Raw genomic sequence first — 27,776 nt, forward strand, 5'->3', positions numbered from 1 at the left:
TTGGTTTAACATATTAAAATCTTTTCATTACTCCCCAGTAGGAACAGTAAGATTATAAGCAGGCAACCACATGCATCTGTCTACACATTCAATCGTACAAAGTCAAGGACTTTTCACATGAAAATATCTGAATTTCCAAATTCATCTAAAAAAATGGAAGGTCTAACAACATTGAAACTATATTTTTTTTATGGTAAGGACTTAGAATTAAATAAATATGACTGCCCCTCCTGGACATGACATGAGCTCTTCAGTTTTCCACAATCCCCACCACTCCTTATAGTCCCCTGGAGCTAGCCTCTTCATTCTTTTATTTGATTTGCCTGGCCACTTCTGGGCCTTTGAGTTTATAACCCTGATTGGGATTATAATATTGGTAATTCTTGTTAGGTATAAAATACCCTTTGTGATTCTGGCCCAGTTGACTTTTCTGGTCTCGTTTTCTCTTCAAATGCCTTCTGCACTCATCCATAACGCCCAATGCTTGTTCCGGTCTCGTCAGATGTTTAACTTTATAGAATGTACTGCCCTTCTTTTCTATGCCTGTTGAGCATTTGAGATCCTTCAATTTTGTACATTGCTGCTCCTTTGTAAGGCCTTCCTATAATGATATCCAGTCAATCCCTCCCCAAAGTTAAATGCACACCCTGGAATTTCCCAAAGAGCTAAATTGTAACTTCTATTTAAATACTTAAACTTCTATTGTATTTCTCACCATATGAAATGATGATCTTAAAGTCTTTTTCTCAAAGACACTGAGGGTCTCCTGAAAGGAAACTTGGCCTTATCTTGTTTGTAGTTCAGTCTGTAGTGCCAAGTGTCACAACTGATATGGAGCTGTGATTTAATAATGATTGTCTGAATTTTATCAGATTAAACGATTTCTATTTAAAATCATTAGCCATACCAATTAATTGAATTTTAAGGTGTAGGACTAGACTTTTGAAATTCTTAAGAAGCTAATCTCTGTCTAGTCATATGTGAATAATTAGTTGGGAGAACAGAAGCTTTTCATAGTAGTGTAGCATTTATATAATGACTCCCATATGGGTGTATATGTAAAATTAGGCACAATGTACATAAAAATGGAAAGAATGCATTCTCTGTTTAACAACATATTTTTTTTCTCCTTTGTGAAGCATTTGGTGCTTTTAAACAACTATCAATAACAATAATGCTTTTATATACTTTAAATTTTAGAGCCGTTTTAAGTTCATAGCTCAATTGAGCAGGAAGTACAACAGAATGGTAACTTTGTTACGAATAATGAGCCTACGTTGACACGTCATTATCACTCAAAGTCCATGGTTACGTTAGGATCCACTCTTGGGCTTGTGTGTTCTATGGGTTTTCACAAATGTGTAAGGATGCATATCCACCATTATGGTATCACACAGAATAGTTTTACCACCCTAAAAATCCCATGTGATGAATGTCATGGTGAATCCCCTATGCATCCCTCCCTTTTCCCTAACCTTTAATTACTTTACTGTCTCTATAGCTTTACCTTTTCTAGAATGTCATATAGTTGGAATCATGTAATATATAGCCTTTTCAGATTGGCTTCTTTCATTTAGTAGTATACATTTAAGGTTCCAACATGTCTTTTACAGCTTGATAGCTCATTTCTTTTTAGTGCTGAAAATATTCCATTGTCTGGATGTATGACAGTTTCATTCACCTATTGAAGGGCATCTTGCTTGCTTCCAAGTTTTGGCAATTATGAATAAAGCATGTTTAAATAAATAAATGCTTTAAATAATAAAGCGTGCTGTGAATATCCGTGTGCAGGTTTTCAAGCGGATGTAAGTTTTCAGCTCATTTACATCTTAGCTTTTCATTATCCGTCCCATCCTTTAAGCCTGAACTTTGAGCACTAAGCTGGAACTTCATTGCCAGCATCATTCTACCTTATGCCGGAGATAATTTCAGATGATTCAGAATCTTAACATATTTTTCTATCTTTATTATTTAAGGGATTTCCTCATGATTTTACTGGGTATGTCAGAATTCTGATATGAGAAACCTTTTTTTCATATTTTTAAAATTTATGTGACTATTGGTATGGTGTTACAGCATGAAGATTACACTACATTTTGCTATGAGACCTGTTCTCTCTAGAGTGGAATATATCTGGAGAAGGAAAAGAGAGGCGAGGTCCATTTTGAATTGAATCCAGTGAATTCAGCCTACTGTATTAATCACAGCTCACTCTGTCTGAGACATAAGGTCCTACTGCAGAATCCCCAGGAGAGGCTGTGGTACCAGAAAGAATTTTTCCCATATTTTTCATTTTAATAATTTTGATCTTAAAGAGTGCATTTTCATCCTTTCTAAAGCCACTTGGTAGTTATCCTTAGATACCTCGATACCGTGAATGTTCAAATAATTTTATTGAGAGGTTTTCTTCAGGCAAATATATAGTGAAACTAAAAGCAGCAAGGGGATGCAAGTGGAAACATTCTTTCCATCATGGAAAGAGTGACTTTATTGCCTGCATATTTGAACACTACATTCTATATGCCCTTTGGAAAAAGAAAGATATTAGTTCTTGGCAACTTCCACATCTTCTTTTATGTATCTCTTCTGTTTTATATCTGAAACGTCTACTCAGTGTAATCAAAGGGAGTAGTTTGTCTCAAACTTTTGTGAAGAATGGATTATTTAAACTACTAGTATTAAATTTTCAGTTCGCTGCATGTAGAAAAGTAGAGAGGGCATTCTCTCAATTTTCTTTGTAGTTTGAATAGAGGAAAGAGAGTACATATTCTTTATTTTAATGTTACCTGGCCAAAAAATGAGGGAATAAATCAACTGCTGAAATATATTAACTTCCAGGCATTGGTGAGCTGTCAAAGAACAGTTAGAAGTGTATGGGTATGAGAGATTGAATGATTTGATTTAAACTGTCATAGGAGCTCAGTTTTTTAATCTTGGAAAATGGAGAAACTGTGACCTACCTAGTTCAGGGCATCATTTTTTTTTAAAGATTTTATTTATTTATTGGACAGAGAGACAAAGCCAGCGAGAGAGGGAACACAAGCAGGGGGAGTGGGAGAGGAAGAAGCAGGCTCCCAGTGGAGCAGGGAGCCCGATGTGGGACTTGATCCGAGGACCCTGGGATCATGCCCTGAGCCGAAGGCAGACGTTTAACAGCTGAGCCACCCAGGCGCCCCTGGGCATCATTTTTTGAGAATTAAATAGGATAATCTATATGAAAGTAAGTTTTGTGTGCCTAAGGCATAGTTTACACTCGTGGTGTTAATTCCCTCCTTTCCCACCCGCCATATGATTCAGAAAAAAATAGATTAGTACTGCTTAAAGCTATGGCAGTATCATGGTAAATAAGATCTGGTTCTCTAGGTATGGGCTATTATAAGAATTATAAATAGATCTATAAGTACTATAAATAATCACTACCGTCCTTTTGAAGCCGTAATGCTCACGACCTTAACTAGGACATACACAAGTTAAACTCTGCAGCATATAAGTAAACTCTTTGTAAGTGACCAACATAGTTTTGTGTCTCAGTAACTATATCCAGGGGAACTATTGAATTTGAGGGTAGTTGAAAGACATGGGAATGCTATCAGTTCAAGGGAAACTAGGCAAGTGGTCAAATATTGGACTCCCAAGCCCCAAATAATGGCTTTCCTTTCCTTATTACACATGTGCTTAGAGGATGGCCATAAGCCACATGTGGCTATTTAAATTTAAATGGATTTTCCCCAATTTTAGTGAGAAATACTTGACATACATCACGGTATGCGTTTAAGGCATGATGGTTTGAGTCACATATATTGTGAAATGAATCCCACAATAGATTCAGCAAACATCCATCTTCTCACATAGATTGAAACGAAGTAAAATTTACAAATGAGTTCTCCAGTCACACCACATTCAAGTTCAACGGCCCCATGTCACTAGTGGTTACTAGTGGAGATGTAGGACATTCCCACCATCACAGAAAGTTCTATTGGAAAACTATTCTAAAGGTGAGGCTCAAGTTGAAGGTGAAGCCAGAAGTAAATTATTTGTCAGTCTTTTCCTGAGTTCTGGTACCTGTGAAACAACAGCAACAGAAAGAAATATTTGCAAGAAAATACACAAGAGGGAAATCATAGGTAATTCGGTATATTTTTAGGTGCACTGATAACAGGGATAATAAGTAACCTGTATGTAACACTTTCTTCTGTACTTGAATTATATTATTTAATTCACAGTCACACACACAGAAGCTGATGTGATGCAATGTTTTCTATGTGCATCGAGTAGGAGAGTGAGACACAGAAACATGAAGTTATTTGCCCGAAGTATCATCCCAAAAAGGTGAGATAGCCAAAATTGAACACAGGGCATTGGACTCCAAAGCCCCAGCAGACAATGGAGTAAATTAAAAGCCTTTAGAAGTAAATTTAGATTCTTTTTATTGAAACCTAACCTGCTTGTCGCCTGAAGGGAAAGGGAAGGCACTTTTTGAATTCAAACCATTCTTTTGTATGTTAATCATCCAGTCTATACGTATTTTGGGGGCCGTGAGTTTATATCCTGAGTTAATCCCACTAAGAGACAAAGGTAAACATTAGACTCTTGATATTAGAAAAATTCATGTGCACCTGTGTGATGGTTTACTAATAGTCACTTCTCATTTTGTTAACGCAAAATATGGAATCCAGAACCATGGAGACTGGGATACAGTAGTGTGACTCTTGCGAGTGAGTGTACCTAAATTTTTACCCAATCTCAAGTCGGCTTGGCAGTTATTCTCTACTCATCATTCTCTATTCAGTAACTTTCAAAAGTAGCTCAAAGGAGTCACTAAAAATTTTCAGTTATACATTTCTTAATTTATGGAAATCATTTAATGTATGAGTCATGCTATGAATTTCGTGAATTTTGAAGACCCTGGAAATGTGTGCCCTGGGAATGTGAAAACTCTAATACAGTGCTTACTCCTGCCCCATGTTGATTACAATCTAGTTTGAGGGGTAAAGTCTTAACCATTCATGCATGCATTCCTCAGTCAGGTTTTGAAGACGTAATGTGTAACCGCACTGTCTGGAAAAACTTACATAGTAAATAACTGAAGATAGTCTGTAATTTAAATGCTGTAGGAGTTGTTTGAAGAGGTGAGCAGTAAAAGGAAAATTAATATGGAAGATATATCAGATGAGACATGTGGGGAAGTTCCCTTTTGAATCTCCAGTTCTTTAGATCGGAAGTATTCCTCTCCATATCTGTGGTTAGTTTTCAGCTTTTCACGTACACACATCCATCATGATTTAAGGCCGTTCTCTATTCTAAAACTCTTCTTCAAGATTTCCTTGGCAAGGAAATCAGCAAAGAAATAGTTGTGATTCAGTCTGTTGGTTTTTATTGTATTTAGTGATATTAAAGAATAGGTCCAGAGCTGGGTTTTTTTCTCCAGGACTTTCATGAGAACCTAGAGAATTAACAATTTTAAAAAATCACAGAATTGGAAGTGGTATAATTGCCAAGGTTTTCAGAACTTTATAAACACTTTTGTGTAAAAGATTGTCAAAAATGCTTTTAAGTTCCAGAGGTATCGAGTGCTGGTATTATTGAATCATTTGTTCTTTAATTCAAATGAAGTCAAACTTCTGCCCCAAGACTCTTCGTTATAAATGGCACCGTAACCCTGGAAAGACTTTCGATTGGGGTTTGGTGCTCAACCAGGAAGAATATTAGATCCCACAAGCATGCTGCTGTTCTTAGCCAATGCACAGAGATCCTTACTCCTGGTTACGTATGATGACCTTTATAGGTACCGTGTGTGATGGCTCAATTCATTAGTCATCTGGACTAAGGAGGATGACTTTTTAAAATTTTACCAAATAAAACATTTCATCTGGATGAAGACTGGAAGCTTCCATTCAGTCTGTTTACAGTGTCCTGAGTCTTCAGTTGGCATGGAAGCACTAAATCTGACAGCACCAGAACAGAAACATATCCCATAAATCACTTACCTACTGCCTTGTCTGACTGCCGTTATTCAAATTCCTCTGCATTGGGCATCCCCAAGTTACGAAGTAGCAATAGCCGGCTTTCATTTTATTTGTCCTAAAATAACTTCCAGGTCTTTGAATAGGAATGAATTTTAAATACTTATCCTCAGGTATATGTTATGGAAATGACTTTGTAAGGACCAGAAGCTTGTAGGAGGAAATGCTGTTTTCACTTCTACGCTCAGTGCGTGTCTTTGCAAGTTCTTAAAGAGTAGGCTGAATGATTTCCGAGGGCTTGTTGCTTGTGGGTATTCTCTCAAAATGTGTCCCTTGGTAGATTAAGTGTCACATCAATTTCTAGCTTCTCAAGTGCAATATGGATGTTGTATTTCTTTCTGCTACACAAGCCTTGAGCCTTATGTCTTTAGGTGCCCTTAGCATTGTCAAATAGTTTATAATTTCTAAGTTATACTTCCTATATGCAAACTCATTCCTGATCATAAAAAAGCTTTATAGTCACATCTTGGAGATTTTTGTTTCCAGCAAATCCTTTTTTAAGTTTTGGCTGACACAATTTACCAATTTTGATTATTTAATCTGAAAACATTGATAAGATGTAAAAGTCATTTAAAATCCTCCTACTTGGGGTGCCTGGGTGGCTTGGACGACTAAGCGTCTGCCTTTGGCTCAGGTCATGATCTCCAGGTCCTGGGCTTAAGCCCCATGTCAGGCTTTCAGCTCAGCGGGGAGTCTGTTTCTCCCTCTCCCTCTGCCTCTCCCCTTGCTTGTGCTCTCTCTGTCTCTCTCTCTCTCTGTCTCTCTCTCTCAAATGAATAAATAAAATGTTTAAATAAATAAATTAGAAAATCCTCCTACTTATCTTAGAATTATGTAATGAAGTAATGAAACTCTATACATCAATCACCTTCCTCAAAGGTATTTACTATCAATTCGGTTCATGTCCTTCTTAGATTTTCCCTAAACTAGCATTATAAAAATGAGAACAATATTTATGTTTATAATACAATGTATTTATATGCAATTTAACCTTATATATGGCCATCTTTCTATATATGTTGTGTGTATCTACACATATACACACACGATCATAAAATGAAATTGTGGTATACATATCTGTTTGCAAATTATTTGTTTCTGCTTATAAGTACACACTGAACATCTGTATGGTTCAACATATATACATTTATCTTACTCTTTTTAAATGATTGCATAGAGTTCCATTGTACATACACTATGTATTACTCTATCAGCCCTCTTTTGGCATATTCTTATTTCTATATTTTTTTATTCAATCACTGTTGCAACCAATATACTTACATATATATATTTAAGCACTAATGCTATTATATCATTGGAACATATTCTTAGAAGTGAATTGCTAGATTTAAGGATTTTTTATTTTAATACTGATTGATGTTTGTGAATATTTTATAAAGCAGATATTACACTATGCTATTTCTGATTGTTTCTACAACTTATACAGAAAATCATTTCTTTGAAAACTATTACTTAACCAAAATGGTTAAAGGCATATTGCTACACAAGTAACCTTGTATATGATTTATACGTCGGTAATGGCTAAAATAGATAGCTATATAAATATTTGTGTATTCATGCAAAAATCTTGATCATGTCTCCTCTAAATTAAATTCAGTCAGCAAGCAAGAGAGAGACCTTTGTGATTGGACAGACACAGACTTTAAATGATGTAGAAACTGAATGTTTTAGTTATGTGGCCATAAAATCCTCGGACATGAAGAATTCTAGTAATAGTATGATGTTAGCAGGACTTCACCAATCCTCTAAGGCCACTATCTCATTTTTTATAACCATTTGCAAATAAGTTCAATAATCAACAACACTTTGCTTCTATTTGTTGGTTCCCAGTGAATGAGGGAAACATTCTATTGATGAACATACATCACAAACTGTTTCTCCCTTGATCTTTTCTGTCTTTGAGGTGAAGCTCTATGTAGCCCACGTCATCCAAATCCATTTTTCAGTCTTTCATGTCAGAGAGAATTGCATTCTGTGACCTCGTGGAATGCCATGGAAACTGGTTATGTTCTATTAAAGAAAATAAGACCACACAACTCTGTAGCACTTGGTATGGTGTCAGTGAATGTTTCCTGGCTAAAATTTTATGACAGACTGTCAATAAGAAAGTCTGTCCAGGTTCATACCCTCCCTTATCTTAAGCATTTTCTTTTCTTTTTTTTTTTAAGTATTTATTTATTTATTTATTTGAGAGAGAGAGCACGAACAGGAGGAGGGGTAGTGAGAGAACCAGGCTCCCCGCCGAGCAGGGAGCCCTACCAGCGGCTCCATCTCAGGACCCTGAAATCATGTCCTGAGCCGAAAGCAGACACTTAACCGACTGAGCCATCCAGGCGCCCTGTAAGCATTTTCTTATCCCAGAAGAAAAATAATGCAAAGTGTCAATATGTTTCAGGGTCAGATAGCAGAAATCCAACAGAATTATCTTTATATTATAATGTAAGTTATTAAATAATATAACATATTGATATGTGTGTATGTGTGCACATAAGAATGCAGGTGTGTATGTTACATATTGTTTATATTCATGTATATTTGTGTCTCATTCTTCTTTCACAAATGGAAAATACATTCATAAATAATTTTTGAGAAATAATGATAAAATACTTCGATGGAACGTAAGTCCAAAACAAAACAAAACCCAAAAGTAGAGAAAGAAAAGAGGTAATATGAGCCAGGGAAGGGACTTGCTTGTAAAGGGGACTAGAAGGAACTAGATGGTAAAGAAAGCCAGGATTTGTTTACATGCACAGATTTTTTTTTTATAGTTTCTTAATGACAACTAAGTTTCATGTGCGTTTCACTTCCTTTTCTATACCTCTTCATAACCTATTTATTGATATGCAGTCATTCCAAAACATTTTGTGGAAAATATCAGTGTATATTTAAAGTGTTGCTTGTAATGACTTTGCCAGATATTCCACCAGAGTGAGATTTCTTTGTTTTTCAGAACCTGCCCTTGAAGAAGATTCCATGCAAAGCCACTGCACCCTCAGGCTCCTTTTTTGCCCGAGACAATACAGCAAATTTCTTATCCTGGTGCCGAGATTTAGGGGTAGATGAAACGTGTCTATTTGAATCGGAAGGTTTGGGTATGTATTTCCTTCAGAATTTTAGCTAATAAAATTATCACATACCTTTGTCAGTCTAACTATCAAAACTTTTTTTGTGTGATGTTCTTTCGTAGATTGTTAACTTTAAAAAATTCAGTTTGCTGCAAACTTGAATATTTGAAGGTAGAAAAATGCATGCCCTTTTACTGTTGGTCACTTCATGCATGAAAAGGTAGCAATATAAGTGGCACAATTCTAAGCTAAAATCAAGTATGTACAATGCAAAATGGGGCATATTTGGAAAATGGAGGCTTATATTTTACCACCAGTCTCTAACCTGGACTAGAAAGGGAGCTATATATGCTCCAGGGATAAAAGCACTACTGTTTATTTTTCCTCTACCAAAGGCTGAAACACCATTTCCTGTAAAGTCTATCTTTGTTGAAATGGAAGTTTATTTATTTATCTATTTTTAGTGAGCTAAAAGTCAGGTAAGCAAACAGGAGATTGGAATAATTGAAGATGGTGGAACAAAAGATAGATACCTTAGTGTCTAAACCTACCCAGGTAATTGTGGGGTCCTTGTCTTGTTTTGCCTTATGATTGAATTTTGGGAAATCCACTTCTAGACCATAGAACAAGTGTTTGCATTTCCTTGGGAGAAAACGTACATTGCTCAGTGTTTCGACATTACTTGATATGCTGCTGTTAAATGTTCAATCCTCCTGTATCAGCTCTGCCCAGAACAGCTCTCGTATGGAGAGTGCTGGAATTGAAGCCCCATTCTAATGAAATAGAACCGAGTGAAGAAAGGAGACCTCTGTGGGGGAAGGAGGGAAATCTTGGTTCTTTTGCCTGAGGCTTTAAAAAATCAATTCACAAAATCACATAATACCAAATATTAGCATCAAAGGAAGCTGAGCACCCTTCAGAGGGAAAAAGTATACAAATTGCCTTCCAAACAGAATATCCTTTGCCCCAGGCCTCACAAAACAACATTTCCCAGCTGAACCTAGGAAATTGGTGGTAACAGCTAAAATCTTACTCATTTTGTATGCTTATGGAAATTTGTGTTTGTACTAAGTGGAGTGACTATGACATGGGGAAGATTGCCCTCAGATTTCTGAGAATTCTCTCAACAGAGAAGAAAATTATATGAGTTTAGACTAGGAGAGTATTCTTATACCTGAAAGACAAAATAAACTAGAGTAATTGCACAGTAGCCTACCATGGACAATAGTGTGCTCCTCGACTGATTGTTGTATGAATGGACTTTGACTACTTCTATTTCCTCACGTTAAAGTAAACCAAACTTGGGGGAAGATGTGTGTGTATGGATACAGCCCTATTTCAATCTGATGGCAATTTTACAAACAGATTTTAACTTTCAGGCTTCTGGGAAACTATATGAGTGAAGAATTATAGGAAGGGAGAGTGGTGGCATTATTTGCAAAAAAAAAAAAAAAAACCTTTGAAAGATCAAATAAATGAATGAACAAAAGAATAATAAGTACATAAATTCAGATTTTAGTCACAAGGAGTATACTCTTCATGTGTGGCCAAGCAACATCATAATTTAAAATTCTCCAGTGCCCCTGCATTGCTTAAGGGACTGTCACATGGGGAAGGTACCCTATTGTTTGTGAATTTGTTTATTGAACAGGTTTTCATTTAAGAAGCATCTTTTAAGAAATAAAACAGATGAATGTAGGGGAAGGGGTGAAAAAAGAGAGGAAGCATAAGAGACTTTTAACCACAGAGAGCAAACTGAGGGCTGCTGAAGGGGAGGTGGGTGGGGGGGGGGGGTGGGGGGTGGGGGGGGATGGGCTAAATGGGTGATGAGCATTAAGGAGGGCACTTGTTGTGTTGAGTACCCGGAGTTATATGTGAGTGATAATCACTAAATTCTACTCCTGAAACCAATATTATTACATTATATATTAACTATCTAGAATTTAAATAAATATTTGGAAAAGGAAAAAATAAGCATCTTTCTTAGTGACTACCATAGGCAAGGGGGATGCCTAGGAACTGTCCATGGGAATATGATCTTGTCTCCATTTTCTCACCGTCTCTGAGTTCTTTTGTTAGTTGAACTAATAAAACTTTCAGTTGGAAACCAAGAAGCTTGGATGGCTTTTTAAAACCCCATTCAGATAAGTAGTACATTTTATCTTGAAACAATAAAGCCTAAAGCAACTGTTTAATAAGGGTCCTGGTATATAAATACATACTCTGCAGCATATAAAATTACGTCAAGATGAATTTTCAGATGCCCTAGTTCTTCACTCTGTTTGAAAGAAACCTGACTTTATAAAAAGAAAAGTCCCAGATAATTGATACATAATAGCTACTGAGCATCTTGTTTAAACATCTTTCGTTTTGATTATCTTCTATATTATAACTCAGCTTATAACTTGCAATTAAACCAAGTAATTTTTAATTTCCTCAGCACCAAACGAAAGCAGATAGTTAGGCTTTCTGGTGTGCTGCTCAGTGAAAAGACAAATTTGACATTTCTGCTGCTCAGAATAGGACATGAGGTGAGGTAGAATGTGCCCCGTGGAGACAGAAGAAGGGAGCCAATATTATAGCATGGACTTCCGGATTACTCGGAGAAAGGAAACAGCTGTGCCCATAGATGTTAATGATAATCAAGGGGAAGGACAATGAGAAATTCCATTTCCCCAAGTGGAACCCTTTCGTCTTGGATTTTTCGTATTATGCACTGTGGGTAAGGAAGTGATTGAGCCACTGCTGATGGCCTTGGACTCTGTACCGCAGAATTGACTTTCTTGCAACAATAACACTGTGTACTCTGCTTGATGTCTTTTCACACTTCGCTTTTGAAAGGGAATTTAGGGCAAGGGTTTTTCTTTTTTTTTCCTACCTCGAGATTTCATTTCAGTAGCACACAAGATGAAGTGCATCCTTTGTGTCTTAGTGTTTTGAACAGCAAATAAAATGAAAAGATGCCCTGATGAAGGGGGGAAATCTGTTTGAATGAATGATAAAGTAGATCACTGTCCTGAGTGTGTATCAAGAGGCTTCTGTCTTTAGCTGTCCAAAGGTCTTTGCCTGCATAAAGCATTCTTATCTTTACGGCAACGGATATGCTCCCCTCTGTTGCAGGGCTTTTTTGTACGGTTATTTGCAAGGGGATCTTGATTCACAACTCGCTCAATCTGTTCTCTTTCCACAACAGCTAATGACAAGAAATCTCCATGGGAGGGGGAGGTATGCCAAGGATGAACTGGGGAGCACGCATAGCAGCTTATCCCATATGCTTCCCTCATGTTTCTTACCTTTTTGATTCGTGGCAGATAACTCTCGATACCACACAACACAGTCACATACAGAGTATGCCTTGTGGTTTATCTTCTATGAAATTCTTGATAATTTTTCCTCTGTGAAATGTCAATTCTCAGATCGTAAATTCACTCTATCTTGAGTACTGTTTCAAAAAAGAGTCAATAGAAAAATGGACAAAGGTCATGAACAGCCTCGTCGTAGAAGACATAAAAAAAAAAAAAATCTAGGAGGGCACATGATGTGATGAGCCCTGGTTGTTGTACGCAGCTGATGAATCATTGAACTCCGCATCTCAAGGGAATGATGTACTCTATGTTGGCTAAATGAACTTAAATGAAAAAAATCTAATAAACATATAAAAATGTTGGACATCTTAGCAATAAGGTAAATGCAAATAAAAGCTAAATGCAAATAAAAGCTATGAAAAATTAGCAAAGATTAAGGAAATTATACATTTATTGTTGAGTATGTTGGAAAATAGGCTCTTCTATACACTGCGGAAGAAAACTAGAAATTGGTATGCCTTCTTTAGCGGGCAATTTGACATTATGTATCAAAGACCTCTCAAGTGTTTATGTTCTTTTGTTAAATTGGTGTACTTCTAAAAGTTTATCCAAAGGAAAAAAGTAGAGGTAGGAACCAGAACGTCCACTGAAATGTTTTTGTAATAGTAAAACAAATGGAAATGAATAGAATCTATGACATTAGTGATATCTTAAACCAACTAGAGTCATCATCCATAGATACCAACCAAAAATAATATTATTTTTTTTTTAAGATTTTATTTATTTATTTGACAGAGAGACAGCCAGTGAGAGAGGGAACACAAACAGGGGGAGTGGGAGAGGAAGAAGCAGGCTTCTAGCAGAGGAGCCCGATGTGGGGCTTGATCCCAGGACCCCAGGATCACGCCCTGAGCCGAAGACAGACGCTCAACGACTGAGCCACCCAGGCGCCCCCAAAAATAATATTCTTGAGACTATATAAGAATATAGAAAACTTACAACATACTATGAACATGAGGTCACCCATTTTTATCTAGTAAATAACAATTAAATATATTCAGGATTTGAAGAAAAGATAAATAGTAACTATGTTGTAAAAGATATTTTCTTTTTCCGTTATCTACTGACAAAATTTAGAGAGTAAACAGGTATGGCATGTAATCTGAAGCATGGACAATTAATTTTATTTCTATTAAGGTACAATTTGAACCAGTTTGCATAGAGCATTATTTGTTGACATGAAATTTTACACCCCGAGGATTACAATGGCTAGTTTGCATGATGGAGGTGAAACTGACATTTCAAGTGATTGCAGACTTTTACGCTGCTAGAAGAACAGATGACATGGCTCTTTGTGTGCTCTTGGAACATGCTTTAACACTCCAGGTCTACACAGCATGCTCAGCTCTCACCCCCACTGTTCAAATCAGGCTGATATATAGGTCAGTGACTAGAGGAGATCGGTTTTTTCATGTCTCCTTATTGATTTCATTGGATTCCTTAAAAATAGCATTGTGCTTCGGGTTAAAAAGATGAACATGAATGTGTTCTTGAATTTAATAGTATATAGTTTATCGGTCTAGAGACAAAATATTCCCCCAATAACTACTTTAAAAGAAATGAACTTTACTTTTAATGGTGGAGTCAAGAAAAAGTATTTAGAAGACTCTAGGTGTGAAAGCATTTCTGTTTTCAGTTTGACAGAGGTATAAAAGTTAATAGAATGTATTAATATTCTCCCTAATAGTAAATGTAATAATTTTTCCAAAGTTAAATACTTTAATAACCTTTTCTAACATAATGCTGAGTATTTTGATATGGTTCATTTTTATCATTTAAATTAAGACCAGAAATCCATGCTTTATTCTCAGTCTTAACAAGTTTTAAGTTATGAATTCTAAAATTGATGCTCTTACATGAATTTTTTCTAAGATATTTTAAGTCAGAAACTATTTCCTTCAATTAGTGATATTCTTGTGTAGGGAATTTATTATTTATAATTCACTTTAGTATACTAATTTAGAAATTGTCAAGTATCATTATTTTTCCCAGAGCCTTGTTTATGTTGCTTAATTTGTGTGGATTCTGGTGAGCTGGGAGATGGGGGGAAAAGATGAGGGAGGAAATACTTTAAAAATGCATAATTTTTGTTTGCTGTAATTGTGTCAATATCATTATGTTATTGGATGATTGTAGGACTTGGAGGCCAGTGACTATTCTTCATCTATTTCTCAGAGAAAGAATCTACTCAGCAAGAAAAGGGTTTGCTATCTGCTATGCTAGCATGCACATGTGTGTGATTTGTTCTTTGTTTTTATTTTCTGTGATTGTGTTTGCTGTGTGGTACTGTCTTCTGTTGATGCATGACTCCAGTGAGCAGTTTTACAAAACCTTTTGGTTTCTCGAACATTGTTCAAGCACCGATCTATCTGCATTATTAGTTTGATGTTGCTGCAGAAAATTAAAAAGGATTATGTGTGGATTTGTAAACATTGTTTTCCATTTTATTCTTTAAAGTCACCTGTTACATCAGAAAAAGAATCTATGTCTACCTTCCAGGGTTCGATAAGTCAATTCTCGTTGTCTGTATTGAGGACTCTAAGAGTATTTCTGTGGGGGGAAAAAAAAAGCTATAATTACTTTTGTTAGCATAAGACAACAATTTCAAGATACCCGTTCAGCACTTGGGTTATTTATGTTCAGTTTCTTTACCAGGGACAATTTATTTGAGACTTTGGGTTTTTAACACCTGTCCTTATACTTACTTGATGAGCTTCTCAATTCCCTTTTTTACGTGTGAACTCAAGTATTCTTTCCAAATTTAGGCATTTGCCCTATGCCAGAGGAAATGTAAGAGAAAACGGTACAAAATCTGATTGAGAGAACTAAATGTCTCTCTGGAATGAAAATTATATCAAGACTCAATGGAGTCAGACTTGAATTAGGGAAGTGAGTGGCTTTCAAGCTTTCCCAGAATCAAATTCTTGCTGCACAATATTCAGTAATAATAACCACGTGCTCCATAATGGTAGCTAAGTAGAGCACATGTTACTATATCTACTCCTCCAACAACCAACGTAGTATAAATGAGAATTCTGGAACCCAGAGAATTAAATAACTTGCCCTGTGTATACTTCTCAATGGCCCAGCTGGAATTGGAATTCAGCTCCATTTACCTCCAGACATCATGCACCTATGTTATAGAAAGTGATTTCTGTTTGAATAATTTTAGAAGTTCATATGATTATTTCAAGTAGGGGGGAAAATAAAACATAAATGTAGACCAAATTAGAAAAGATTCTTACCTCTTATTGCCGTTCTGAGTGTTAGTGACTTAATCTATTAATTTCACATAAGGTTTGGGTACTGAAGAAAGGAAGGGCAATACTTGTTCTAGGACATTTCTCAATTTAGTGGCAATGGCAATTAACTAGATTTTATTCTTTTTTTTTAAAGAATGTATTTATATTTGTCAGAGAGAGAGAGAGAGAGATAGCACAAGCAGGTGGAGGGGCAGAGGGAGAGGGAGAAGCACTCCCCCCACTGAGCAGGGAGCCTGATGCAGGGCTCAAGCCCGGGTCCCTGAGCTCATGACTTAAACTGAAGGCAGACGCTTAACTGACTGAGCCACTCAGACGCTCCTATATTTTATTCTATATATTGTCCATAATGATCAGATTATGAATGAATTATCCTGGTTTGCATGGATATATGGGTGTCATAGCCTATTCTAAATGTGACTAGTGATTCTGAGAAATCTGGATGCACACAAACTCAGCATCCATGAGCTGGTGAGATTCTTGGCCTCCTCCTTTTTAGTCTTCCTGGCATCAGTTTTAAGGCATCTAAATTGCTGTGCTCCTCCTAATTGCCTCTTACCTTGAACTCAACGTTCTCTGCATGGGGCTTACCAGGAGTGACATGATATAGGGAACGGCGTGTGACTAGCCCTTCACTTTTTGGGAAGCGTCTTTTGTACTTTATTAATCCTGGCAGGAGAGAAATGCCCATAATACCCATTAAGGGCTAATCCAAAGCATGAATTACTTTCCTTCCATTAATCATCGTTATCACTATTATCTGAAACGTTCATAGAGCATATTTTATATATATGCACATTTGAATGTTTTTAGCAACACAGAGGAATTATAACTGATGTTTATTATAATACACAGCATTGGTTAATCCAGTGCTTCTCCAGCATAAAGTGCATACCCATCACCTGGAGAGCTTGTTGAAATGTAGGTTCTGATCAGTAAGTCTGGGGTGGGACCCAATAGTTTATATTTTTATCCAGATCCCAGCTGATGCCAATGCTCCTGGTCTGTGGACCCCACTTAAGTAGCAAGGGAGTAGTAACATTTATTGAGTGCTTGCCATACGTACTAAGTACTTTTAACCATAAAATCACCTCATAAGGAGAGCAAGTAGAAGTCAAGATGCCTGTTTGTGAGATGAGAAAATGATGCAGCCTAGACTAGAACCCAATCCTTCTGACTTCTAGTTTATTGTATTTTCTATCATAGCACTCTTTCTGAGTATTAGAACTTGTCATTCTCTATTCTGGGAAGGAGGAAAACTATTAATTTACGATTTTTTCACAATTAAATAAGAATCAGCCAACAATGTATTTTTTTCAAGTTTCTTTCTAAATATAAATTAAAAACCAGTTTCCTTCAAAACCAGTGTGAATATTGTGGTCTCTATTGCATAGACACTAAATAGACAACACAATTTTTCATGCTTCCCTTTCTTTGCCCATGTGTTAAAACTTAATATATTTAGCTAAACTGTACATTTACGGCCGAGTGCATTTTATCCTTGCAGATTCTGTGACATTGAAACTCTACCCTTTGCTTTAGTGGAAGACCTCATTTTCTATTCGTGGAGCCAGCAGCACTCCATTTGACATTTGATGCCCATGAGATTTTTATAGAATCTAGGTTATAAGACAGAGTCTCTTGCCACATATTTTTGAATAGGGCTCTGTGTTGCTTTTCCCAGAGGGGCTCTGCATTATGCTTTTCTTTGAGATGGTTTTGATTATTTTTAAAAAATCTAATGAGTAAAACCTTTTGCATAATAATTACTGTCGACTGGAGAGCTTTTTATTTGTTTTAAAAAGAATTTTTTAGGGGAAAGAAAGCAGTAGTGATCCTCTCTTTTCCTAACTCAAAGCAAAAACCATAAGAGTGTTTCAATAATAGAGTGAAAAAAAAGTTTTCTACTGTAAACTTTAGAATAAGTAGAAGTTTTCTTGTTTTTTTGAAAGAAATCATTAAAATTATTTGTTTAAGATGAGTATCCTTATGACTCAATACAAAAGCTTTCGTTCAAATACATTATACTAAAAGTTGTCTTTTTAATCACCCTGACAAAGACAAGCACTTGATTATTTGATCTTCTAAAATATATAATACGTGATCAACTTAGGTAACTTACTAAAAATGAGCTCATCTAAATTATTTTATTCTCAGAGACAGGAAAATTAGTGGTAAGGTGTTTGCTGTTTCACAAAATGACACGTTTCACCTAAGCTTTATACTTAGCACAAACTTGTAATAGCTATAGGATATCTGCTTTATATTTCTGTATATGCTGACCAAAATGACCTACTTAACCTGGCATTTGATTTAGATTGATTTATAGTTAGTGGTCTCTGATCTAATAGACAGGATAAAATATTCAATTTATACTCATTATAATAGGACCACTTTACATTATACGTATTATACCAATAGTAATTTTTTTTTAATTTCAAAGTTTTTGTGACGCTTAGCATAGTGACTGACCCCTGATTGGTGCACACACACAAAAAATGTTTTCAGAAAAAAAAAATAAGTAAATTATTGTTGACTAAGCCAAATGAAGGCAATCTTTAAACAAATACTTTATAATAATAAAAATTTTAAAAATATTAAAACTGAGTTTGGGTGAGTCTTTCCCATGTGCCACGCACTGTACTAACTGTAACCATAAATATGAATTTGTTTGATCCTCACCAAAACATTGCAAGGTATACACTTTTGTTTTCCCTCAGAAAAATGGGATTTTATATAGTAACCTCCCAAGATAATGCAACCAGTAAGGCTTAGAGCTGATACTCACACCCAGATCTTTGTGGTTTGAATCCCATGGCCACTATACTCTATTAACTTTAGAACTTGCTTGAGTACAAAAACCAAACAAAGGCACCTCTTTGGCAAATTTAAATACTATTTAAGGACTCCTGAACTTCATTGTATAGTCATAAGGCAAGAGTATTTGCTTTCACAATTAAATACATATTGTCATCATTTGCATTTTCTCAAGACAGCAGGTAAGGTGTTAGTCTTTATTTAGCTTGTTCGTTGTCAAAACCATTGTCATCCCCAGATAATTGTCATCATCCTCCATTGTTGAGATGTATTATTTACTGAGTAATTACTGTTTTATGCTAAATTATGCACCTCTGCAGATTCATCTCATTCATTGCTCACTAGTCATCAGATATTATTTTTTGGGTTTTTTTTTTGTGGGTTTTTTTGGTCATTATAGACCATGCATAATATCCCTGCTATTTAAAAAGCCATTAGTATGTGAGACAATAACACAGGGGTGTTTTTTGAGGCAATTTTTTTCCTTTATGAAAAATAATATTTCCAAGAAAATTGGGGAGTAAAATATTATCATTCTATTAGTTTTTCCTAAGAAAGGATGCTGAGGGAGAGGTTCATTTGTCTTAAATTTTATGGGCTCGTTCTTTTAAGGATATAAAATGGAGAATGATGCAGTTCCTTTTTAGCTAGCCAAAACTGATTTTCTGACAAGTCCATGGTAGATTCAGGGTTGAGTTTGGGCATGCCAAAGCTGTTTTAAGTTGATAGCCCAACTAAGGAAGCAAATAAGTACACAATAGTAATGTGTCTCACATATCACATTGTCTTTATTAGACACATTATTGTTTTTCTTCTGGATGAATTTTATTTCCCATAAAATGTATCAATTCCAATGCTTATATGGTCCTTGAACTATGTATAATGAGTTGGTTAAGGAATCATTATAGCTGGGTCAGGTGTTACTTTTTATAATTGGATATTGACTGCACATTGACACAATTTGGTCAGTTCACTAGTAATTTTTTTTTAAAGATTTTATTTATTTATTGACAGAGAGAGAGACAGCCAGCGAGAGAGGGAACACAAGCAGGGGGAGTGGGAGAGGAAGAAGCAGGCTCCCAGTGGAGGAGCCTGATGTGGGGCTTGATCCCATAACGCCGGGATCAGGACCTGAGCCGAAGGCAGACGCTTAACAACTGAGCCACTCAGGCAGCCTAGTTCACTAGTAATTTTTATAATTTGACACTGTTTCCATCAAGAAATACATGATACTGTGTCCATGTCTTCTGAAGCTGTAGACACTTGCTTCCCATAGCTTTCATTGAAGATGAGGGTGTTAGCAAGGCCTACAAAAATCTCCCTCTCCTCAGTTTTTATGTATTGCTTTTTCCACTCAAAAATCCTGTTTGTTATTTTGTTCCATGGACAGGATTTTTTTTAAAGCCTGAATCAGAAAGAATTGATTATCTAAACTGAAAGATTGATTTTCGTTTGTTTGCTTCTGTTTTGTGATGTTTGTGATTGTTCTTTTTGAAATTGATGCCTATGTGATATTACACTCCTTATGTTATGCTGCACTGAAGCTGATTTAAAGACATGAAGTTTGTGTCATTGTAGCCAGAGTCAACCAGTGGTACATTTGAATTGGAGTTATTAACTATCCTTATTTTTAGATCCTTTAATTAGAAATAATTTTAGGCTTCCTGATTAGGAGAATTCACTAAGGGTCAGCTAAAACTAAACTTTATATTACCAAGAATTGAAATACTCTATAATTGAGTTTTTCCATATTCTATTTTAATGAACATTGTTGATGGGAATAGAATTTATTTTGTGAGCTTCAAAGGTGACATTTTATAACAAGATGATAAAATTGTGTCTGTTTAAAGCCAATTATATACTTTTGCAATCCAAGTAAATGTTCTCTTTCTATTCATCACAAACTCCTAATAAATTCCATCCTGGTGTCAGTGGACCAAATATTGCCACTACCACATTCTGTGGAGTGAAAGAATTAGATATTTAAGTTAAGGGAATAGAATAATGCTGGGAAATGGAATTATTATAAAATTCTATGTTTAAGAATTAAAGAAATATTACTATTTTTCTTAAAATTTATCAACAAACTAGTATTTTCTTTTATCAGGATATTGTCTATGTAGAGACCATTCTCAATGCATTATATTTTTTCAGTATCTTTTGACTTTATTAGGTGCTGTATATAACAATATTTTTTAAATTCTCTAATCTTGTTAAAGAGAACAATATAAGCAGGACATTCACTTTTGGTAGGCTCAACAAATGCAAATCTGATTTGTCAGCATTACTGAATGTGTCCAAAGCAATTAGTAAAGCAAGATTTATTAGGTAATGAGATTATATAAGAATCTAATCAATACAAAGAACAGTCTTTTAATTTGCTCATTTTATGGGAAAGTTGGCTGATGGTATATATTGATACATACTTATAAATCCATTCAGTTGAAAGTATATCTTCCTCAAGTATCATTTAATCAGATTTGATTAGGAGAGGACTTGAAGTTTCAGAGTCTCACTTGATGTCATTGCTTGGAGGATAAGAAAGGACTGTGCTGTATTATTTTTATCCTTATTCATTGCATTATTTCTGCTCAAAACACTGACGAAGATAGACTCAGAATTTTGCAGAGTCCAGTCTTGTTCTGTAGTCTTCTGTGTGCTATGTATTTTAAATATCAACTATTTATATCATCATTATGATGATGCTACATATATTTCCAAGATTGACTTACTAATATTACCTAATAAAAGAAAAACATGTTCAGGATGAGATTTACTCAGGGTAAGATTTCCTAAGACTCCTGACTTTGAGAAGGGAGGTTAGGCAGAGAGTTTCGAAAGCTGCTTTAAGACTTTGGTAGAGCCAAGTGTACCATGGGATGGGATGGTTTCTGTGAAGGTGAGAATGAAGACTAGCTCATTTACGGGAAGCATGAGGGATGAGAGGTCATTGGCAAGCCTGTTCACTATTGAGCTGCTTTACAATCCCTTCTATTGTAAAGGTGTCCACCTCTGTCTTGTCTTTCAGTCCTCCACAAGCAACCCAGAGAAGTGTGTCTCTGTTTGCTAGAGCTTGGCCGGATTGCAGCCAGGTAGGTCAGACTGCTGCCACTATGTCAAGACATGGACCATCTCAGCATTGAAGCAACTGAGAAGCTTGCTGGCTTTTCATTGCTAATTTAACCTGCGTATTGAAAAACTACTTTTTCAAATATAATCAGTACAAACATCTCAAGGGCAGTTGTTCAAACTAAAAGCATGCCACCAATATTCCTTAGCCCCACCATCTTGTCAAAACCACTCTGTCTAACATTTATTAAAAGCATATCCTCTCATCCAATACATTTTCCCTCCAACCTTTTCTTGGGGGGTGGGGGAGGGTCATGTACATGAAGTTGTGTGTGACAATTACTCTTTCCACTAAAGTTTGTTCCTGTTATGTCTCTGTCTCCCAACTCCTTCACCACCTCTCTCCTGTTTATTTTTTATAATTTAATTCTTAATATAATCCCTAATATCATCTACTAATATTTAATAAATTTATTAAAATTTAAAAATTTTAATACCTGTCTCTTTTGTTCCTTTTTTCTCATTTTCCTTCATTCAATATTCCATCTCTCAGATCTTTAGATTGTTTTTCAATTATTCTCCATATTTTGATCAGAGAAATGCATAGGATATTATCCTTCATATGTGAAGATATGTTTGGAATCATTTTCTTCTAGGAAAAAAAAGTAATAGTAAAAGTCATAATCATAGCTAAACAGACAGGGAAAGGGACTTTATTACCTCAGCCGACTTGCTTTGATTTCATATCTTATCTTTCATTATTTTGCAAATGACCAAACAGAACTTCTGACAGTTCTATGAAGCCCAAAGAATTAGAAATGAGGATGTAAATGGTTGAAGAAGTCTTGATTCGAAATAAAAGTTCAGAACCAGTTAGATGTTCTTTCATCAAGATCTGGGTATACTTTTAGGATAGAGATTAGATGAACCAATAAGATAAAGCGAAAGCTAGCTCTGGGTGAAAATTCTCAAAGAGAAATTTATAAAGAAGATCAGGGTACAGAAAATACAAGTTGTGCACATCAGCAAATTACAGCAATGGGTAGAAAGCTTGCTGCCAGTGACTAGACCTGGGTTTGTTTGTTCGTTTTTGTTTTTGTTTTTGATCCAATGGAAAATTAACCTGCAATCAGGAGTAACTCCAAGTTCCATAAAACATGATAACCAACATAATCTCAACAAATTGTACATCAGGTATGAATTTTACTTTACCACAATAAGTGGGTACGAGGAAGATTCTTTCATTTTAAAGAAATTCAAATTAAACATGGCTGAGGCTCCACTCAAAGTGAAAAAGCCAATTTGAGACAGTTGGAGGTTTCCCTATTCTCTCCCATACTGCTCCCAGACACTGCGTGAAGGCCTTGGGAGACGGTCCCCTCATCCTCTGTCCACCCAGGTCTCTACTACTGGGGCTTACTTTGAGCTTATAGTTCCAACTGTTTCTTTGAACCCCATTGCCCTGCAGAGCCGTCACCTTCTTGGGTTCTATGAAGGAGCAAGACAAAGGTATCAGTTACTTCTGGGACTCTGCTAAGCCACCCAGTCTTGGGGCTTCTGGCCTGTAGGGCAAACAACCTGGAGTCAAAGAAATAGATATCCTTTTGACTCCACAGATATCATCTAAAAAGGGGAAAGTTAAAAATACAGGGGGAAGGAAAACACAGAAAGTAAAATCTCAATAAATGAGTAGCTAGCTGCCACTGAAATGTTAGAGTGAGAGAAACATGGATGGTTCCTACTTTATAGATTATGCAGAACACTTTTTGTTCAGTTGTTTATTTTGATGGTAGTGCTAGAATATTCTAAAGTGCCAGATTCCATTTTGTTGTTTTAATCTAAATATCTGAATCAAATCAGCATCGTGATTCCGAAAGCCGTGATATACGGGTAAAGAGAAGGAGTTGCACCATCTGCACAATTAGCTGTGAGATATCATTATCCTCTTGTTTAGTTTGTATTATTTGCCTGTTTTCTGGGTTTACTTTATTTTTTGTAATTATGCTTTTTATTACTAGAACATTCTGATTAAGAATCCTACTGGGCCAGACTTTTTAACTATGATGGAATCATCAAAGGAGAAGACAAGCTACCCAGTGACAAAATCCCTTTAGAAATCCCCTTTCCTTCAGCTCCAAGTCTGGCATAAATTGCCCCTTGCCATAAGATATAAAACAAATTAAAATCTTAATTTTAATGACAGAGAATCTTAATGGCCTGGTCAATTTCATGTGAAGGATCATGTCAAGTTTTGTGGGGGTTTTTTTCCCCCAAATATTTTGAAATTGAGATTCTGGGTAGCTCCATTTTTTTTTTCTTTCTTTCTTTCTTTCTTTCTTTCTTTCTTTCTTTCTCTCCTTCTCTCTTTCTCTCTCTCTCTTTTTCTTTCTTCTTCTTCTTCTTTAACCAGTTTATTGGGTGACATACAAAAAACTGTACATATTTAATGTATACAAGTTGATGAGTTTGGATATAAGTTTATATCTGTGAAACAATACCGCAATCTATGCCATAAATCTATCCATCACCCCCCAAATTTAGTTCCTGCCATTATTATTATTATTATTATCACCACCATCATTGTTATTTATGATAAGAATGGGTTGCTCCATTTCTGACCACACTTATGACTGCATAAGCTGGCAAAAGCAGTAATTATTCATATTACAAAAATGTTACTAATTTCACAAAGGAATTATCTAAGGATTAAGATAACCCTTATGTTAAAGTGTTCAATTTATAAACATCATTATTTATTTTCTTCACGTACTTGAATGATGTGAAATACTGCACTTACACTGAAAACCAGAATATATGCTGAGATTATTCAGGGTGTTACTTTTGTCGTATGCAGCATAAGGTAAAACAGTTGAATACCAATTGGATAGAGTAAACATTTAAATATAAATGTCTACCTAAATTTCTATCTGTACACATTTGAAGAGTTTTTTTTATTTTAATGGAAGTTCAGTTGTGCTTTACAGACAACCCAATAAACCCAGATTTCACTCCCTAAGCTGTATGTTGGGGCATATTAGTTAAAGGGGAAAAAAGGGAAAATTCATCCACCTGATCTAATTTTACTCCTAAATTTTTCTTTGAACATATTAAAACTATGTTTGCATCCTTATTTTGTGCTTCCTCCTCTCCCTGCTCCTCCATAGAGGATTACATAAACTGCTGAGTTAGGACATCTTTAACCAAAACTAGAAGTGATTTGGGAGAGAGCTGTTACGAATCAGCACAGTCATTTGCACACACACTAGATGGGTTTTGACCATAACAGAGCCCCCAGTACCATTGTGTGAGTTGTGAGCATTTTTAAGTAGTCCCTGATAGGTGATGCTTTTTTACATTTAATTCTAAACATTAACTCCTTAGAATTACATCAATGTCATCTTAAAAGCATCAACATCGCTTCAGATATGATTCTCAAGACGTTTCTGATTCTCTGCCATGTTCTCCTGCCTGGGAACACTCAGTGAAGCCCTTTGAGAGCTGGGGGCTTCTCTGAGTTCTGAGATGGGAGAATGAGACCACTTATTTTTGTTCTCATGGGTAAAACTTCCTTTTATTTTCAACTAAATAGAGCTATCATCACTGGAGAGTGAAATCCCACTGTTAATATTTCAGAAACCTTGTCAGTTTCTGAGTGTAAAATATCCATGTTTTCCCTTTGAAAAGTAAAACACTCAGTAAAAGCAGGTCAATAAAACCTGAAAGATCTTTCTAATGACAATGCTTTGATATTCATTGCTGAAAAATGTTCCTATGAATTCAACCTTTTCTAGACTACAGAATTAAGATTAGCCTAATGCTAAAAGTTAAAAACTTTTGATATTTTGGTTTGGGGCCATAATCAATAATTAATATCTTAATGAAGTTTTTATATTATTATTTTTAGTGCTTCCTTAATTTTGAACAAAATTTATGACTACTTGAAAGAAATATACTTGGTGAACATTTTTGTTAGTCTCCTATTTTAATCCATGACCTCATGAAGTGTTGCTTAAAATAATAATATTCTTATACAAGGTTTATTAATTAATGGATTCTATTTAAAGCCCTTAACTCTGACTGCTAAGAAATCACATGTGTTCACGTGGATGAAATTTCCTTCCAAATGTAAATCTGCCTTTAAGTTACTTCAAAACAGAATAAAAATAGGGTGAAACTATCTTGCAAGAATCTATAAACTGTCTGTTAACTATAAACTCATCTGTTTAGAAACTTATCTGCCTTAAAAAAGGGGAGTTTCTAAAATGTGTCCCCCTAACTCTACTGAAATAGGTCCCAGATGTCTTTTGTTTGAAACTCTAGTCTACTAAATAGTATGAGTAAATTCTCTAGTTCAGGGCTCAGTTTGAAAGCTCAATTATGTCATCTAGACCAATCTCAAAAAATCATGTCATGTGCCAGAAAAATGAAAAAGCCATTCCTAGAACCTCTTCATCAAGTCATTAACCAGAAGACCCTTTCCCTAGCACTTTGCTTTTTTTTTTTTTTCAGTGAGACAAAACCAAATTCCTTGCCCTTTCATTATTTACTCTACTCTCCCATCACTGGGGTATACAGATGGGAGGGTTTGGTTTTAGAGGATTCCATCCACCTTCTTGCTATCTTTAGTTTGACCCTTATTCAGTGTGAAAACAACAAAACTCTTTCTCCCAAAACTCGAAAATCGTGTAGCTGGAAAGGAGTAGAAAACAGTATAGATCTGTGAAAACCTCACAGACAAAATAGAAACGTGAAGTGTTATAGAATTAATCATGGAAACCAGAATGAAGCAGCCTTTTGGAGAGTAGAAAAAAAGACCTGTTTGGTGAGTAAGTTGGCTTGCAGGTGTGAGCCCCCAGCCCCAGGGGAATGTCGTGATTTACAGCCTGTTGACATCTCCAGACAGACAGGAAGCCAATGAATCGTATTTAAGTGTGCATTTTGGGACTGGCTGACTCTACCTTAGGCAGCTTGAAGTATTTAAAAGCCAATATAAGCAGAGATTTGGAGCTTAGGGTTGATTTTCTATGTTCAGTGGCAGAGCTAATTTTCAGCATTCCCAGATAGAGAAAAATCTCCAGAGCAAGGCTTTCCACGTATGACTTTGTTACCAACTACGTTCAAACTTAGTCTACTTTGTATCGGACGGGGTGAAGCCTGCTATTCCTCTAGTAATATATTATTATTATACTTGGTAAAGAGAGAGAGAGGGAAAGAAAAGAGAGAAGAAAGAAAGAAAGAAAGAAAAAAAAAGAAAGAAGAAAGAAAGAAAGAAAGAAAGAAAGAAAGAAAGAAAGAAAGAAAGAAAGAAAGAAAGAAAAGTAAAAAATCATGCAGCCTATTCCTGAAAGGTGGCCTGAAACCACCAACAATTACAAATGAAATCATATTTTCCAACTGGCTTAATTTATACGTTCAAATATGATGTTCTTACTTATGATTGACTTTTAATTGGCTGTGAGTTCTAGTGTGTTAAATTGCTCTAGCTTCACTGCCCAGTTTGTGTTATTCTCTTAAGAACATTAAATATAACAAAATTTTATACCTTAATGCACTAAGAATTCAAAGAAGTCCAGGGAGATTAAAAAGAGTTGCCTGCTGAAGTTCAGCCAGCGAGTTAGGAGCAAAGCTGAATTTCTAACTTGCTCTGCTACATTCAGCACCGAGATATTTCTGCTGTTTCATAATTCTAGGAAAACTGGTATAAAGAAAGCCTGTAATAAGTTCCTCTGTAAAGGATACAAACAATAGTAATAATATAAACAGTAGTAATAATTCTACTTGACATCTTAATCTTCAGGCCCTTACATTATTTCATTTGGTGGTATAATGTATTTTTCAACAAGCTTTGGCAAAAGCACCTTAGTGCTGCAGTTTCCCAGTGGTAAAACCTTTGATACATCAGTTATCAACCCAAGTTCAGAGGCTATGCCATGTGTTAGACACTGTACTGAGCATGTAATGGATACTCTTCTTTTTTTTTAAGATTTTATTTATTCATTTGAGAGAGAGAGGGAGAGAGAGCCCGCACACAAGCAGGGGAAGAGGCAGAGGGAGAGGGAGGAGCAGACTCCCTGCTGAGCTGGGAGCCCAATGCGGGCCTTGATCCCAGGACCTGGAGATCATGACCTGAGCCCAAAGCAGATATTTTAACCATCT

At 35.8% G+C, this 27,776-nt stretch overlaps 1 protein-coding gene across 4 annotated transcripts in view; it reads left to right on the forward strand.

The window, feature by feature from the left end:
* GAS2 (growth arrest specific 2) overlaps positions 1-27,776 on the forward strand; it is a 127,860-nt gene that overhangs the window by 37,780 nt on the left and 62,304 nt on the right. For all 4 annotated transcript variants that reach the window (XM_057317403.1, XM_044389047.3, XM_057317404.1 and 1 more), the window contains 2 exons: positions 8,995-9,136; positions 21,580-21,643. In XM_057317403.1, coding sequence (XP_057173386.1) covers positions 8,995-9,136; positions 21,580-21,643 — 206 coding nt within the window. The remainder of the gene's footprint in view (positions 1-8,994; positions 9,137-21,579; positions 21,644-27,776) is intronic.

The sequence above is a fragment of the Ursus arctos genome, unplaced genomic scaffold (genome assembly GCF_023065955.2).
Source record: "Ursus arctos isolate Adak ecotype North America unplaced genomic scaffold, UrsArc2.0 scaffold_23, whole genome shotgun sequence".
NCBI classification, from domain to species: Eukaryota; Metazoa; Chordata; class Mammalia; order Carnivora; family Ursidae; genus Ursus; species Ursus arctos.